General features: G+C 37.5%; 1 protein-coding gene across 1 annotated transcript; it reads right to left on the bottom strand.

Moving 5' to 3' along the window:
- Positions 1–6,344: 6,344 nt before the first annotated feature.
- On the bottom strand, positions 6,345–12,601 carry LOC135604886 (uncharacterized). The gene is made up of 8 exons (XM_065094539.1): positions 12,485–12,601; positions 10,588–10,656; positions 9,997–10,112; positions 8,457–8,511; positions 8,039–8,159; positions 6,816–6,863; positions 6,640–6,734; positions 6,345–6,534 (listed from the first exon to the last, which is right to left on the bottom strand). Exons 1-8 carry the CDS (start codon positions 12,587–12,589, stop codon positions 6,433–6,435), a joined length of 711 nt encoding a protein of 236 aa, XP_064950611.1. The 5' UTR covers positions 12,590–12,601; the 3' UTR covers positions 6,345–6,432.
- Between the last annotated feature and the right edge of the window lie 5,811 nt (positions 12,602–18,412).

Raw genomic sequence — 18,412 nt, forward strand, 5'->3', positions numbered from 1 at the left:
TGTAGTTGGAACATTAGTTGAGTTAGGATTGAGAGGTGATCCCGCTAACTCAGTTAGGAGCCGATTGGGCCTTAAACAGGGTTGAATTGGGCCGGATTGAATAGCCCATTCAGCATATGAAATAACAACTAACGGTGGCACTACTAGGGCCTACGGTGGCACTACTTGGGACTCAGCCTCCCAAGTGTTCTGGGCGGTGGTACCACTGATAGTTAATGTTGTCAGGCGGTGATACCGCCAGAGCTCGGTCTCCGAGCTTTGTCATGTAGTCGTACCGCCTAGACCGAGCAGTGGTACCGCCCAGTGTCAGTCTGCAGGCAGTAGTATCGCCCAATAATGAGGGTGATACCGCCAGTACTTCAAAATCCTAGGAAGTGACACATTTTTGCTCCAATTCAGAAGCCATTGGAGTATATAAATACCCCACCCTTTTTCGCATGAATGGGCATAAAAGTGTTAGCATAATCTTGAATCTTTGGAGTGTTAAAGTGTTGTAAAACTGCTAGAGTCCTCCTCCTCCCTTTCTAAGTGTTGAGATCATTTAAGAGAGGTGTGAGACTTGTAAGGGTTATCTCCTAAACCTGTGAAAAGGAGAAAGCATTGTAAAGAGGTGGTTAGTCTTCAAATATTGAAGGAAGACCATTAGTGGATGTCGGTGACCTCGATGGAGGAGGAATCAGAAGTGGATGTAGGTGATTTGCATTTCTATTACTGCAATATTCCTTAACTTTCTCTTTACACTCTTATGAATGCCTTTAAGTTTAATATATTTCCGAAACGAATTTAATCAAAATAAATATTTTTCAAAATCAATGATTTTTTTGCTGCACTAATTTATCCCACCCCCTCTTAGTGCCACTCTTGATCCTAACAGAGACAATTAAAGCAGGAAGAATCATGTTGGGCCGAAAAAAAATATGTCAGAAGATTGGACGTCGAGCCGAAGGATTGATCGACATATTGGCAGAAGACTTTCAGCCATAGGTTCGGGCATCAGGCCGAGAAGAGTATAAATTATACTAAGGAAATTGGAGTTGCGGAGGTCAACTGACCGATTGGATAATAGGCCACAAGAGAGGACGATGCACTGAAGAATTGGACGAAGCGTCAATAAACCAATGACATGCCGGACAACACTTGATTCAAGCTTTGTAATAATTATTTAGATCAAAGTGGGTTTTAAGTGTGCAGGATTAACAATGATAGTGATCAAGGCATAAAGTAAAATGAAGTCCCAAAGTCAAAAATGAGATTTTATTGGGAGTTCGAGAGTTCATCGAAAGTCCGGACGTTCATCGAAATTTCTACCGAAATTGACCAAGAAGTCTAGGAACTTGCCAAAGAAGCTCGTTGGAACTCACTAAGAAGATTATTGTGAAGTCCAGGAGCTTGCTAGAAGTCCACTGGAACATTTTCGAGAGATCGTCGAAAGTTCATCGGAAGCTCGCTGGAAGAAACCTAGACTTACCTAACTTATTTAGCTTAATGTATGTCTTAAAATTCGTAGTTAGCCATAATTGGGTTGGAATTATGCCAACTAAATTAGGGGTCAATTGGGCCCAATTTTGGGCCGTGTTAGGTTAAGTGCAAGGCCCAAACAATGTCCCAACAGGTGGCACCATCGTTCCACAGTCACCGAGACTATGTCAGGTGGTGGTACTGCCCAATGGCAGTGTCAGGTAGTGGTACCGCAAGTCTGCATGGTGGTACCACCTAGATACAATCTTCTAGGTGGTGGTACCACCAGATTGGGTGATGGTATTGCCTAGTGTCAGTTTTGCAAGCGGTGGTATCGCCAAGACCTAGAAAACTTGAGATGAGACAATTTTAGGCTCCAAGTTTAAATCCACTTTGAAACCTATAAATACCCCTCTCATCCCTAGTTAATATATATAAGAATTAAGAGTAAAAAAGTAGAAAAATATTGTTGTAATATTGTGAGAACTTCGCTCAAAAGCTCTAAGTGTTAGTGTCGTTTAAGAGAGGAGTAAGTAGGGGTATAAAGGTTCTCTCCTGAGCCTGATAAAGGAGAATAGAGTTGTAAAGATGTGGTTGGTCTTTGCCTATTAAAAGAAGACCATTAGTGAATGTCAGTGGCCGCCTCAATAGAGGAGGAATCAGGAGTGGATGTAGGTCACAATGACCGAACCACTATAAACTTGGTTTGTATTTCTGTTTTGCTCTTTACTTTAATTACAAACTGTCATCCTTCCTCATTACTTTAGCTGCACACTCTTATGAATGTGTTTTAAGTTAACATCTTTCCGAGATCGATTTTTATTGTTAGGAACGAGTTGGCACTATGAGGGGGATGTGAATTAGTACAGCGGATAAAAACATCGATTTCAAAAAATATTCGTTCGTTGAAACTAATCTCAGAAGATGTTAACTTGAAAGCGTATGAGAACGTAATGAGAATAAGAAATTAGTTTACAATATAAAGTAGATTGGAATAAAGGTAAATAGCAAAAGAGAAATGCAAACCGATTTATAGTGGTCCGGTCGTTGTGACCTACATCCACTCTACCGATTCCTCTTTCGTCGAGGCCACTAGTATCCACTAATGATCTTCCTATAATGGGCGAATATCAACTACCCTTACAACTTGATTCTCCTTTTGACAGATTCAGGAGAGAACCTTTATAACCCCCCTTACTCCTCTCTCAAACTACACTAACACTTAGAGATTTGAAGGAGTCATCACAAGATTACAACAACATTTTTCCACCTTTTTTGCTCTTAATTCTTATGTATGTTAACCAGGGATGAGAGGGGTATTTATAGGCCTCAAGTGGATTCAAACTTGGAGCCTAAAAGAGTCTCATCCTGGGTTTTCTAGGTCCTAGCAGTACCACCACCTAAAAGATTCTGTCTGGGCGGTACCATCACCTAGACTGGTTATACCACTACCCGACACTACCACTGGTAGTACCATCGCCCAGTCTGATGGTACCATCGCCTGACATAGTCTCGGAGACTGTACCACGACGGTGCCATGTGTTGGGTCACTGTTTGAGCCTTGCACTTACCCAACACAGCCCAAACTTCGGCCCAATTGATCCCTAATTGAGTTGGCCCAATTCCAACCCAATTATGTGCTAACTCCAAATTTTAAGACATTTACTAAGCTAAACAAGTTCGTAAGTCTAGGTTTCTTTCGACGAGCTTTCGATAATCTTCTAGCGCACTTCCGACAATCTCTCGGTAATGTTCCAACGGACTCCCGGCAAGCTCTTGGACTTTATGATGATCTTCTTGGCAAGTTTCGACAAGCTTCTTTGGCAAGCTCCTGGACTTCTCAGTCAACGAAATCACGTTCTTAACTCCGAGACTTTATTTTGCTTTATGCCTTGCTATTATAGTTAATCATGCATACTTAAAACCAACTTCGATCTTAGACAATTATTACTAAGCCAATCAAATGTTGTCCGGTATGTCATTGGTTCATCGACGCTTTGTTTGATTCTTCGTCGCATTGTCCTCTCTTGCGGCCTATTGCCCAATCAGCCAGTTGACCTTCGCCACTTCGATTTCCTTGGTATGATATTCACTCTTCTTGGCCCAATGCCTGAACCCATGGCCTGAAGCCTTCTATTGATATCTCGATCGATTCTTCGGCGTGATGTCCAATCTTCTAACATGTTTTTCTCCGACCAAACATGATTCTAACTGCTTTATTTATTTGTCCCTAATCGAAGCTTCCTACGTTACTCAAAACACAGATCAAATCATAAACACTATCAATTGGTTTCATCATTAAAATTTAAGATTCAACATTTATCATATGAAACAAAGATTTTTGTTTGAACCAACGTAATTTTATCCGTTGCATTAATTCACCCTCCCTTTTAGTGCTAACTCATTCCTAATATCGAACTCCCAATAAATCTCATTCTTGACTCCGGGACTTCATTTTGCTTTATGTTGCGATTGCTATCGTAGTTAATCATGCACACTTAAAACCTACTTCGATCTAGACAATTATTGTCAAGTTTGAATCAAATGTTGTCCAGCATGTCATTGGTTCATCAGCGCTTCGTTCGAATCTTCGGTGCATCATCCTCTCTTGTGCCTATTGCCCAATCGGCCAGTTGACCTTGCAACTCTGATTTCCTTGGTACAATTTTCGCTCTTCTTGGCTCGATGACCAAACCCATGGCCTGAAGTCTTCTATTGATACGTCGACCGATCCTTTGGCTCGATGTCCAATCTTCTGACATATTTTTCTTTGGCCTAATATAATTCTTCCTGCTTTTAATTGTCTCTCCCTAATTGAAGCTTTCTACGTCACTCAAAATACAGATTAAATCCTAAACACTCTCAATTGGTTTCATCATCAAAATTTGAGATTCAACATAAACTTGATTGAATTTTTTTTATCTAAAGTACAAAATAAAATATTCATAACTCTAGCAATTAAAAAAAATATTCTCTTTTTAAAATCATTTCATTGATCTATCAGTTTAAAAGATTTTTAAAAGCAAACTCGATAACATTCTATAAATCAAAATATATGGAAAGCAAAAAAAAATCGTCACACCTATTTTTCAATAGGTATAATCCATCTTATTGAATATGGAAAGATGAGTGATAAAGTGTCTATCTTGGTTGCTTGAAAATATCATTTACTCTCTTAGGTGCTAATCCAAATGAGAGAATTTAGCTTTAATACAAATTCTTAGAATCTTAATGGCACTAAGAGAGGAGGGGGGTGTTAATTAATGCTATAACAAATTTTAATTGATTTTAACGTGCAAAGGTTACCAATATAGTGAATAATAAACAAACAAAAGTCACGAGTAAGAGAAGGAATACAAATTGATTTACAGTGATCTTCCCGATCTCTTGAAGCTATTGGCTTTTACTATCGATCATCTTTTCAACGAGTGAATATCAACTATCCTTATTATAACTTTTCTCTTTTTTATAAACTTAGGGGAGAACCTCCACACTCACTATTTTATAAGAGATCTCTCACCTCATTTAACTTAGTATTACAACTAAACTCAAGAGGAAGAAAGAGACTCAAACAATACTTAGAGAAAGAGCTACAATACTTCACAAACTCAAAAATGGATCCTCCATCAACCAAGTCCGAGTGAGGTATTTATAGGGCCTAAAAGGCTTCAAGAATAAAGTCAAAAAAATTCAAATCCTTGAAATTTTGAGGTACGAGTGGTATTACCATCGACATTGGACGGTAATACCATAGCAACCTATGACACCGTAATTTTGGACTTCAACAGTGCTACCATTACAAAGTTTGAGTTCTGGGTGATACTACTACCACTCTAGGCGGTACTATCACCACCATAGGTGGTACCATTGTCGAAAAGGCTGACAAGCACAAATAATGCTTATCGACTGACTTAGACGATACTATCACTTAGGCCTAATGGTACCACTACCTAAGCCTATTTTAGGCTATCAGTTTAACCTTCTAATAGACTCAATTCAGCCTAGCTTCAAGTCCAATAGATTTCTTAATAAGTTGACATTGTTTCGGCCTAATACCAACTCAAATTAACCCAAAATGATATTGATCAAGACTTTGACAAATCAACCACATATTCAATACATTTACAAAGCTTTCAACACATTGTATGCTCTTCAAGCATGTCATCCGATCTTTCAATACTTTGTCCAACACATCGACTTTCCCATGATATCTAATCTTTCGACACAATATTTGATTCTTCTAGCACAATACCCAAACATATGATACCAAATTCGATCTCCAACACATCAAACCTTTGGTTCAACGTCCAATTTTTAACATGATAATTTCTCGATACAATATTTAACTCCCTTGCTCAATAGTTGACCCTTCGATAATCCAACTCCATAATCGAAAATTTTTCTACGTCACTTATCTAAAAAAATATTAGTCCACTAAATTTATTAAATTTATCAATTGATTTTATTATTAAAATCTAAAATTTAAAAAGTGAAACCTTAATGTCTTAGAATTGGCTTGGTGACCAATTATGTGATTTTTTTTAATGTTTCGATGATTTGCCTATGTTTCTCTACACAAGCAGATGGGCAAGCAAAACTGAGAGAGAATAATCGACTGCAACAATGTTGATATCCACCACTTGTGACCATGAAAGTTCAAAGAATGCTGGCCTGGCCTTGCTTGCTATTGTGATAACATAATATGGTCATACAAAAGATTTTTATATTATCCCCACTAGACATGGTCATACTTTACAAAGATTTTGTCAAACAAAAAAAATATATCACGTCCCTGTAATGGCCCCTCATAAGAAAAAATAACTCATGCACTAGCTTCACTGGGAGAGATTTGACTGTATCTAGTTTGATATTATACTATACAAAGCTCAGTTGTAGCCAAAAAGATCCATAAAATGACTCAATAGCTGGGACATTACAGCTTGTTGCTGTTGTTGCAAAACTTAATTTGTGAGCCTACTTGTACAAAAGGTTGTAAGCAGGTAGATCTTGGATTCGGCGAACATCATCCAGTGCGAGTTCCCGCCCGAGTTGGATCCTTGTTGCTTCCAGGACTTCCTGGAGTAAAGAAAACATCAGGAGTAAAAATAGAGGTCAGCCAGCAGAAAAGTCAACCAGAGGAATCTATCCACAAACAAAATCTCAAAGGAGAGTTTTTGATACTTTGAACTGCATATATGAAGCATCCATAGCAAGCCACTGAGCGTCCATCAACTGAAATGCTATACAGTACAAAATGTCAAATGCTTCCTCATCTTCTACAAGCAGGAGAACAAGCATGAGCATTGTCTACTAGCAAAGCAGTCACAGACATTCTGCAAAGTGCAATCGTGAATCACCTGAGAGAATTTTTACAAAATTGATTGCTGCTAGAGATTTTGGTCTTGCTGTGGAAAGAGAAGATATTAGATATCTGGATAACTAGATGCAAGTAAGACAGCGGCTTCAGATATGTTGCAATAGTAGCTAAAATCATCTCAGACTTTCTCATCATGGTCAAAATCCATAGGCATGCCATGTGATACAAAAAAGCATGAACAAGGAAGCTTTCGGACATATTTTCTTGACATTTGTGAAATTCAATCAACTTGGAAGCTAAAATTTTTATTAACTGGAAAGCTGTTGTGTTACAACATATAAAATAGACATTATCTGATCAGATCAATTTGGATCAACTGATCCATTGCAATGTTGAACTGGATGCTAGTCTGATCATGATTGCTACAATTTCATGTAGAAACTAGGCCAGGTCGAATTCAATGGCACTGAAGTGTTTTTTTTTTCTTTTTATTTTCTGAGCTCTTTTTTTGCCCTTGTGATTATTTTCTCTTAAAGGCCTACTAAGGTTGCATAAAAGAGCTTTGCGTCAATTTCCTTGTAGCTCTATCCAACCAATAATCTCATATTAAACTTCATATTAACCTCAGCACCACTTTTACAAAATGATTCAACAAAAACCTTTTAAACCTGATATCCCTTTTGGTGTGGGGATTTCATGTGCATTTCCTTAAAATCTTGGGATTTTAGCCAATCACCCCTACAATCCCAACCAATAATTTCTAATCTCAAAAAAACATGATTAAAATAGCAATCTTCAAATATTACCCACCAAATTCTATCCCCACTCAAGTTCCAAAATGTGTTTGCCACGGGGACATACCCTTAGAATTTTATTTTCTATTTCCAAACCTCTAAACTCCATGCTTCAAGTTGTAGGATCTAATTTCCAAGGGAATTTGATATACAATATCGTGATATGTACCTTCGATATCATAAAAAAATAAAAAATATTAATTGGTACCTATCTATATGGTCGAGTATCAATCCTTTATCAAATTAGTAAATACTGATTGGTAAATACCGATCCAATCAGTATTTGGAACCTTATTCAGGATACTCCTGTTATCACACACCTTATTTCAATATGTTCTACAACTGCCAATAGCTGAAAAAAAAAAAACCGAAAACATATTCCCTTGACTTTAGTAAATGTCATGAATTGAAACCTGAATTTCTCAAGCATTTCCCAAGATCGTAATGCATTGTGTTTTTTTTCACTAACCTGAATTCAGTTCAAGCAACTGAGTCAACATGAACGAGATGTTGATGCCTGCAACAGCAAATGGGTACTCCCATATGGCTCTCATTCCTTCTTGCTTGAATAATATCCTCTGAAAAGAAGCCTTCAGGTTGAAATCATAAGAAAATTAGTCTTGACCATGCATTGTCATATCAATCAATGAAGACAGATACGCTGTGCCAGTTGGCCTCCTGTGTGTTGTGTTCATAGAACAGCATTGTTATGCAACCAGGCAAGTGACCTGAATGGCACAACATATAGGCACATACCACCTTGGGCCATACTAATTTCTTGGCTATGATATCAAATCAAAAGAACATTAAGCTAATTCAACTCAAGGTAAAGATGCTCTGTCTCTATCATAATGAGCAATACAAAGAAGCCAAATTAGTTTGCCTACCGGATAAGTCCTTGCAAAAAATAATAGATTCTCGAGAGAAACAAATCCACAACCCCTGAAAAGTAAAAAAGAAGAAAACTTTGTTATCCTTTACAAATTTATCAGTATGAGGCTCATGGATATTAGAGCAATACTAATCAAGTTGGCAACTAACAATGCTAGTCAAATTATGTTTGATAAGAACCAACGTATAAAAAAAAGGCAACATATGACATGAATAAAAGGCAAACCCTATCAATCACATAAGAAGGTTTTGTTAATTATGTTTTAAATAAATTAATAAACATATATATATATATATATATATATATATTTATGTATGTATGTATGTATGTATGTATGTATGTATGTATGTATGTATGTATGTATACAGCTTAAATCAAGCAAGCTTCAAGTTCACAATTTTTTAAGTAAAGAATAATGTCAAAGCATGTTGATTCTAGAGTGCATGTGGCAGTTCTACAGATAAAGGAAACAGTCAAACATATGGAGAACTTCTAAAGGATCTTTCTTCTTAGAGCATTTGTTTAACTCCCCAGGTCTTCAGTGATTAAAAGAAATACATTTTTTACAGAAATCAGTTGTCCATATGATACAAGATCTTTAAAAGTGACAAGACTGAATGACTTCTCAAGTAAACATGTGCGCAAACGTCTATCTCTCTTCTTTCAACAAATTTAGAAAGCTTGATCTAAACTGCATGAATAAGGCCCACCCAAAATGAGTTTGAAAGCCTATACACCCAAAAGTCAAGGACTGCAGGAATCAGAACCGGAACCAGAAAGTTACTGTGTTTTGTGACTACTGATTATAGACAGACAAAAAATATAGGAACCAGAAAGTGATTGAATTAATATCGAGTATAAATATGTAACAAGCAAGCAAAGAAATGCCTATCCTCTTTCAAGAAAGTAGCCTGCTGTAACAAAACTACTCCTGCTGAATTAGTCTGTTATCTACTCAAATATCAAATTGATCTTGACATTGCCATTTTCCTTTTTAAGGGAAGCATGGATGCCAACCAAAAATTGAGAAACAACTGGTCTAACAACCGCTTTCGCAGATCAATTTTGTTATTTGATCTGGCAAAGGCAAGCTCATACACATCCTTGATGAACATTTACCTAACAAAGAATTCAACAAAATAATGTAGTCCTCTCAGCTGAATTAGATTTCAAAACCATTTGGGTGCAATATCAGTTGTCGACCACAATGTTTTGGAGTTAAAAGCTATAATGCAATAAATCTCTTTCGATTTTCTCTCTTCCATGCTGATACATGCACTTGGATATGCATTCAAATCCTGCTCAGGTGTCAAGATCTATTCAACACTTGTTTCAGAAGACGTTGAAGACAAATATTTAGTGCTGCAGAACCAAATCATGCCAAAAAGTCTATTAGGTACTAGTTTATAAAGCCTTAACAAATATGATGCTTTAAATTCAATGAAGCAAATTTTTGCAATTCTAACCCAAACTAATACATAAAAGAAATATCTGCAAGTAAACTTACACTTAAATGAGCACATCTGCTAGATTACCTGAAATCAGTTGAAGGGTTTGGCCCTTGCCACCCCATGTCTTTCCATTGCTCTGATACTAGACCTGTAAGTTCTGTTTCCGGGAAGGAAATATGCCAAAGAGCTACGAGAGCTTCCTGGTAATGAGATATTAAAGGGCACAAAATTTTGTGCAGTTAGATGGACATCACAAGTTAAAATGAACATTTGTAACTGTTCAAACAAGTTAGCAATAGAGTTTCCACATAGTTTGAATGGAAAAAGTTAAAAAAAAGGATCATTGTTGTTCATTTTTCAGAAATTAAGTCCCTGAAATGAACAGATAGTGAAATATGATGCTTAAAGCCTTTACAAAAATATACAAAATTTTACTGCTTAAAAGTTTATTCTTTCCTGTAGAATAATTTTCTCAGAATTTAATATAAAAGAAAGTCTAGGTTTCTACTAAATACTTTTTTCTCAGATCTTAAAAAAAACATATAGATCTACTGTGAAATGAATAACTGGTTTCTGCAATGTGTAAGACCAAGTTCTTTTGTTCTTACAAGTGGCAAATTAAATAAAACAATATGATATTAATATCATGAATTTGGAAGGTTACACATCATATACCTGATGATCTGGTCGAGTCTCATCAAATGGTACACTCACCCGTTCCTTAAGCTTTTGTAGTCGTATTTCCTGCAAAAAAATATAAGTTATACCAATGAAAAACAATGAGAAGAAATTGAGACCAAGTAGAAACAGGTGACTATCTCATGATTTTTAACATCAATACAGTTTTCTTTGTTAGGTCACAGGATTTTACCTTAATTAGAATTAAAGTGAATGCCATCCTTAGGGTCATGTTACTCTGATTTTGATACCTTTCTATATGCGATCAAATAGTTTCTCACACTAGTTTTTCAGGAAATATTTCCCCACGAGGTACAAAATTCTAATTTGACCAATGGATTCTTTTCTTTTCTAATGTGTGAGGTTGCCAGATGACTGAGGGCTTCCAGTTGGTACTATTAGACCAACTTAAGTGTGATCTTATTAATCCAGTTGGTGGGTAGCTAAGTGTCCTTGGACTCATCACCTCACTCCCTTTGACCAGCTACTCCAATACTTCAGTGTTCTTTAAGTAGTTCCTAGCTGATTGATGGAAGACATATTGCAACTTCCATACATGGCTTCTACCACCATGTTGTAGGTCACTTGCCAACTCTATTCTCCATTCGTTATTGGTAGCAACGTTCACTTGCTTAGCCTTCTCCCTCAATTACATCGGAGATTTCTCAAGTGTATATGAGCTCTAGAGGATCCATCATCCGCAAGCTCCAAGCATACCTCCGTATAGTCCGGTAGCTTGCAAAAGATCCATTTAGCCATAATTTTAGTTGCTCAATAATGCTTGTAAGGTCCCAAACATGAGTGTTACAGTAGAGTGATTACGACAATTCGACAACACATTCCTGTGCTATTCTTTTTTTCTTTCTTTGCAAGTCCTTCAAAATCACAAGTGGTTACAAGTAGGTTGATCCTATGTGAGCAAGCATCGCAAGGGTACTACATGATTTAGACAAAAAAAATAGTTAAGTCTGTGACAATGTAAACTAAGGCTTTTCACCTAGTCTAATCTGGTAATCAGGTTACCATCTAGTAACTTTCAGAAACCAAGCAATAAGCCTACCCCCAGTTTGAAATTTTCTTTTTTTTGAGTTTTGATAGTTGTCGATGTTTTTTTAATATCCCTGTCTTCTCGCTCTCTAGTTCTCTCCCAGTTTCATTCTCCTCACACCACTCATTGCTTGCTGTTGGTACTCGTGCACTGGGTACTTCTCTTCCTCCTCTTCGCACGCCTCCTATTTCTCCTTCTCCTACTCCATCCCTCCTCTCCTCTGCCTCCTCTTCTTCCTCTTATTTCACTCCTCTCTTGCCATTGAAATTCAAAACCATGACCTAAAAGAACTGAAAATTTTATATATCGATCCTCATTTGAGATCCATTAACATTATTGGATTCATGATCTACACCGAACAATGAGCATAACCAACATGTTTTCAACATATAAAATTGGGTATGGATCCTCAGTTTTTGTCCATAAGCTTATCAGATTTGGATCACAAATAAATCCAACTCGACAACACCCTATGAAGTCTACCTTGACATGAAATGATGTTTAGGTAATTTTTTTTCTGGTATCTTTGACCTCATACCTTTTTCAACTAAGATTCTTACATCATCATGTTTGCTTTTTATGTTCTACATGTTATCTGAGTAAGTTTCATCTTTTACAACAGGACTAAGTGAACCTACATATTTTTCAACTTTGGTTGCTTTAATTCAACATTCCTATACTTCTTGGTACGAGAAATGTTCAGAATTACATTGATAAACTTATGTTAATATTAGCAGTAATATGTACCAAATCAAGCAATACATCAAGATCATGCATAATCCGTGGAACATGAGGAAAACCATGTCAACAATATAAATCAACCATTTGATCGTGAAAATAATTTACCTGAAGTGGGGACAGAGTACAATCAAATGTCTTTTCACCATTACTCTGACGTTTATTGCCATTGCGGGAAAATAATCCTCCAAACCATGATCGAGATCCAACCATAGCATCACCTATAACAATGATAATAATATAGGTTAGTGTGGATCACAGATTGTTGCAACTAAAGAGAAACACTCGAGGCAAATTTTTTCTATCACAAAATATCAAGTGCTACCTTTGACATTTTTAATGAGGTTAAAGGACTTAGAATACATAATCCATCAAGAACTCAAATTGGATTCTCAAGGAAAGCATTTTAGTTTATTTGAGTTTGGACTCAGTCGAGTTCTATTTTACAGATGATTAGGGCTTTAAATCCAGTGTATGTCCATTCTTAGAGCAATCCATATACCTTTAAGAAAATCATAGCAAACCCACCTATCCTCTAAACCTTTCTCATCAGTCAAGGAGAGCACAGTCAACAGAAAGGAAGAAAGAGTAGAGATTAATTTTGCAGGATTTATCAACAAACCTAACAACCAGATTACATGTATGCAGTGAATACCTTACACAACTTGCAAGTGCTTATCCCAAAATTCACTTGTAGCAAATGTCGCAATAGCATTGGTCACCAATTTTCAGATAAACAGGAGAACAATTTCCCAACCAAGTTAGTGTAGATTTGTTAAAGTAGTCTTCTTTTTCACCAACAAAACAAGTCTAATTAGATTTTACATGTTCTAAGAGCTTGCAGTGCATAACCAGAATCAGATATTTATGCAGCTAAAAGTTGATAAACGAAAAGCTGGATTCGTTTGTTTGATCATTTCCCAAATCATTAATACCAATGTTGACAAAAAAGAACACCGGAAACAAAGAAAAGAATGTCAATCAAATGGTTGATATTAAGAGTAATTTTCCACCCTTTTCTAATTCAATTTGCACATTTTAGGCTAGATTCGGTTCTGTCGCATAATGGGAAATTCATTCCACAAAGCTATAAACTAGTTCAACTCTTTATTAGCACGAAACAATATGCCTAAACGAGAGATTCAAGCAACCCTGATTACAATGTGAGAACCTTCATCACGCAAGCGAAAACGTCATCATCGATCTCATACCTGTAACACGAAGCGGACGCTGGCTGGCTCTGCTTCGACTTTGAGGAGACCGAGGGAACTGCAGATCCTAACGTTTGCACAGGATTCATCGTCCGATTCCCCAATCCTCATCGATGTTCTTTTCTTACCAAGCGGAATCGGAGACCGCACGGCCGCTGCCCCATCGGTCCGACACAAATTAAGGGCGGAAGAAGGGAAGACCCAACCTTTCAGGCGTCGATGACTGACGAAGCACACATTCTCCTCCTTCCCGGCGATTGCCGCAACAATACTTGATTGCCCTCGTTTCAAGCGGCCATCGCAGGAGCCTTACTGTTCCGTTCAAAAATCAATAAGCTTCCCCACGCCGTCGTTTCCTTCTATCCCTCGTTCAACTTCGTCGTTGGCGGTAGTTGTTGGTTGGGCCTCCTGCGTTGTTGGAAGCGCGCAATGCGTCCGCAGGTCCGCTTGTAGCGGTATACTTGCTATTCTTGCCTGCGTTCTCCTCGCTGGTTCTCCGCCCTCCTCCATGTCAAGTCGTCGTCACCGACCTTTGCCCAAAATGAGCGCGGGAGGTTCCTATCATTTATGTATACTATAATATATATATATATGTATATATATATATATATATATGTATATATGTATATATATATATGTATATATGTATATATATATATGTATATATATATATATATGTATATACATATATATATATATGTATATATATATATATATGTATATATATATATATGTATACATATATATATATATATATGTATATACATATATATGTATATAAGTATATATATATATATATATATATATATATATATATATATATATATATATGTATATATAAAATTTCAAGCCCCTCGATTCATTATTATCAAAGGAGAGCCCTTTGCGTTTCAAAATAAATCAAAGCATCCTTAAGAAAAATTTCTCATCAAAATCCACATTCAAATTAGGCTAAATTGGTGTATGACAGTGTTTTTTTATTACAGTTATCGTAATTTTAGTTTACAGTCTTTTTATTACTGAATAAAAATATTACAACTTTATTCCAAAATATTATAACTAAATATGCTTTATTATTCATATAATAAATAATGATAATATTATAGAATATACGAAAATATCTAAACTTAAATTTAACCTAAAGTAATATTAAGGTGACTTTTGATTGTCATTCGGAGTCAATCTAATTTTTTTTGTTTTTTTTTTGCTGATCTCAAGATAAACTCTCTCGAGAGTCATCCAAGCCTGGCAAAACTATGTCAGGACACTCCTAATATTGTTTTTCCGATGCTTAAATCGATAATTCGAACAAGTCGAACAGATGTATTCAATCCCTTAGATATACCTATGAACCATATTTTATAATGAGTTTTGGAATCATTAGGTCCACTGATTATACAATTCGTGCTACAATGAGGGTGTGGGATTCGGCCAAACCTGCATTGAATCTGAGATTGCCTAACCCATCTCCACGTGGCACTTATTAAGCATAGCCAGTTGGTTTACTTTACAAGGTATTTTGTGTCATGAAGAGGTGGTAGATTGAAGGTTCATGCCCCCTTCTATCGTCACATCGGAGAGGCATTGTCAAAAGTGCCCCAATATAGTTTTACAAAGTTCAGACGATTCTCGAACGAGTTCATTTTGAGATTGACTTGAAAAAAAAGGACTCGATTGGCTCCAAATCAACTTTTAGCTTAGACAATAAAACAGTGTCCTTACAATTTGGTGCTAGAAAGAGCACTGACTATAATGTCTCAAGAAAACTTTTTAGAGCCATTTCGATCAAATCCCAGAGGACTCAGAGGACTCCAACCCAAATAGATCGAGTTTGACAACATCAAATGCCCCTACAAAATCTTCCAATGCTAATGATCCCTAGTAAGGGGCAACTCAGGGTGTCGATTGATCTAAATCTATCTCTCTAGATCCTTGACCCAACTCTCTTTCAATGATTTTTCCAAGATTTGGCCTTCAACTAGCCACTTCAACCCTAACAACCAACACACCAACTCCGACAACAATGATTGTTCCTACTAAAACTTTACACCCTATAGTTCAACAAGTGCAGGTTTTGACCTGAATCGTCCCCATACCTCCCTTAGCAAACACCACTTGCTTCACTCACTCAATCGTTCTTGGCTCCAATTCCACTGCTCATTCCAACTTAAGTCTTGGAACGAGTCTCACCTAGCCCAAGCGCCATCATTAGTACACTCTCCACCTAATTCCTCCACTAGTTTAAAATCTAATTCCTCCACCGGAATAGGAAATCTTGAATGAATTAATCACACAGTTGGTCGAACTCCCGATTGAGGTTTTTGACCATCTCAACAAAATGGATCGGAGACTTGAAGATGTCCAGAGAGAGATAAAATAAGGGAAGCAGTCGGAGGTGAAATCACATTTGTAATCTCTCTTTGTAAAAGATATTGTTATTGTCCTTTATGCTATAGCTTGGGAGTCAACATAGCTTTATTTGATCTCGATCATGCTAGGACATCCACGTAGGTGTTTCGAGGCTGAGAGTAAGGTTGGAGCGGTGGTTGGTATCTCCTCTGTTAGGATCATTTTGTCACTAAGAGGGGGGGGGGGGGGACTGGGGGAGGAATTAGTATTTTTGTAAAAAAAAAAAATCAGTTTAAAAATTTCATTAGATGAAAACTGAAAATGAAATTGTGCTTAACTTAGAGTAACAGAACTAAGCAATTAACTCGGAAAATAATAGTAATGAAGAGTAGAACAGAAATGCAAATCGAGTTTATAATGGTTCGATCGTTGTGACCTACGTCTACTCTCGATTCCTCTTTCATCAAGACTACTAACATTCACTAACGATCTTCTTTCTATGGGCAAAGACCAACTACCCTCTTACAACTCTTTTTACCTTCTTACAGGTTTAGGAGACAACTTTTACAAGTCTCATACCTTTCTTAGAATAAGACCAAAACTTAAAGAGGAGAAGGGGGACACTTAGTACTTTTCATAACTTTACAACTCAGAATCACAAGGCTTTTTTTTCTCTTTCTATGCTTCCTCAAGCAAGAAAGAGTGGGGTATTTATAGGCCCCAAATGATTTCAAAAATAGAGTAAAAAAATATCTCATCTCGGGTTTTCGGGGTACTAGCGGTACCACCGCCATTACTGGGCAGTACCACTGCTTATTAGGCAAACAACTAGTGGTACTAGCGGATCTTTTTTTCTTCTCATAGGTTTAGGAGACAACTTTTACAAGTCTCACACCTTTCTTAAAATAAGACCAAAACTTAAAGAGGAGAAGGGGGACACTTAGCACTTTTCATAACTTTACAACTCTGAATCACAAGGCTTTTTTTTTTTTCTCTTTCTATGCTTTCTCAAGCAAGAAAGAGTGGGGTATTTATAGTCCCCAAATGATTTCAAAAATAGAGCAAAAAAATGTCTCATATCGGATTTCCAGGGTACTAATAGTACCACCGCCATTACTAGGCGATACCATTGCTTATTAGGCGAACAACTAGTGGTACCACAAACTAGTTTGGGTGGTACCACTGCCTGGTAGACTGACACTAGGTGATACTGTTAGGATTGGAGCAGCACTAAGAGGGGGGTGGGGGTGAATTAGTGCAGCGGATTAAAATGTTGGTTTCGACAAATCTTTCATACAATAAAAATCGAACTTGAAAAGCTTAACTTGAACGCGTGTTCGTAAAGGTGTGCAGCAAAGGTAATAAGGAAATAAAGCACGTAAGAATGTTTGTAGTAATGTAAATAGCAATAAGAAAATGTAAACCAGAGATCACGCCAATTTTAAAGTGGTTTGGTCAAATGACCTACATCCACTTGCGAGGCCCTCTTCGATGAGGCTCCCATCTTCCAATAGCAAATCTCTTGAAGGGGAAGGGCAAATACCCCTCTTACAACCTTTTACAAGCGGTTTATACTCTTACAAATTTTCAGCAAGAAAGAAGGAGGTGAACACTATTGGGAAATCTTGGGGGCGACATCATATGCGCAGCGGAAGAACAAGAAAACAAAATCCCTGATTCCCAAAGAGATGTTCGTCGTCGTGCGAAGATTGGTGCGCAAAATCCGCGAAACTTAAAACTGCATATAGAGTAGATTGTGTTACCTAGGGAGATCGTATATCCTTGTTTCCTTGTAGATCCTTAGGAGAGGGTGAAGGAGGTCAAGCGTCCTCCTCTCTAGCGGTGATCCACACAGTAGGGTTGCGACAACGCTCCTCAAAACTCCAGGCCTGCTCTGAGGTGGAGAGGGAGAGGAGAATAGGAAAGGCAAACAAAAGACTCTAGCCCATGAGGCTCTGAATCCCTCCTATTTATAGAGGTCCCTTGTCAAACCCTTATGGGTCCTCCCCTAGTGGGTATTGGATCTGCATCCAATAAGACAAGGGCTCCGTCGGATATCTCATATTCGAACCTCTACTCATCGTAATGCCTACCATATGTGTGTGACCCTCTAGGCCTAATATCGAGCTGGCCGTGAGTCATACCTGTCAGAACACCTTCTAACTCAGTGAATTATTATCTCTGTAATAATTCACTCGACTCATCGACTACGGACGTACTAGGCCACTACGTCGTAGTCCCCAAACGATATAAGGGAATCCAATCCATTGGACCCGTTTGTCCTCAGTTACCGTGTACCTATAGTCCCTCATCTATCTAATATCCCAGAGACCGTATATCGAGCATGGTGCTGTCAGATCCATACGGTTTCTACTCGAGTCTCGCTCTAATCGGATTCTCCCGGAGAACTCTTTCTCTCTCAACCCGAATGACCCTGGCCAGGGATTTGTTTGAGCAAGAACATATGGGATATTCC

Source organism: Musa acuminata, chromosome BXJ2-2, assembly GCF_036884655.1.
Source record: "Musa acuminata AAA Group cultivar baxijiao chromosome BXJ2-2, Cavendish_Baxijiao_AAA, whole genome shotgun sequence".
Lineage (NCBI taxonomy): Eukaryota > Viridiplantae > Streptophyta > Magnoliopsida > Zingiberales > Musaceae > Musa > Musa acuminata.

Excerpts from the sequence above, each read along its gene's own strand:
- LOC135604886 (XM_065094539.1), bottom strand. The coding sequence starts at position 12,589 with ATGGTTGGATCTCGATCATGGTTTGGAGGATTATTTTCCCGCAATGGC. Across the intron at positions 10,113-10,587 it reads AGACTCGACCAGATCATCAG|GAAGCTCTCGTAGCTCTTTG; the intron begins GTATATGATGTG and ends TCTCATTACCAG. Across the intron at positions 8,160-8,456 it reads TTTTTGCAAGGACTTATCCG|GCTTCTTTTCAGAGGATATT; the intron begins GTAGGCAAACTA and ends TTCAACCTGAAG.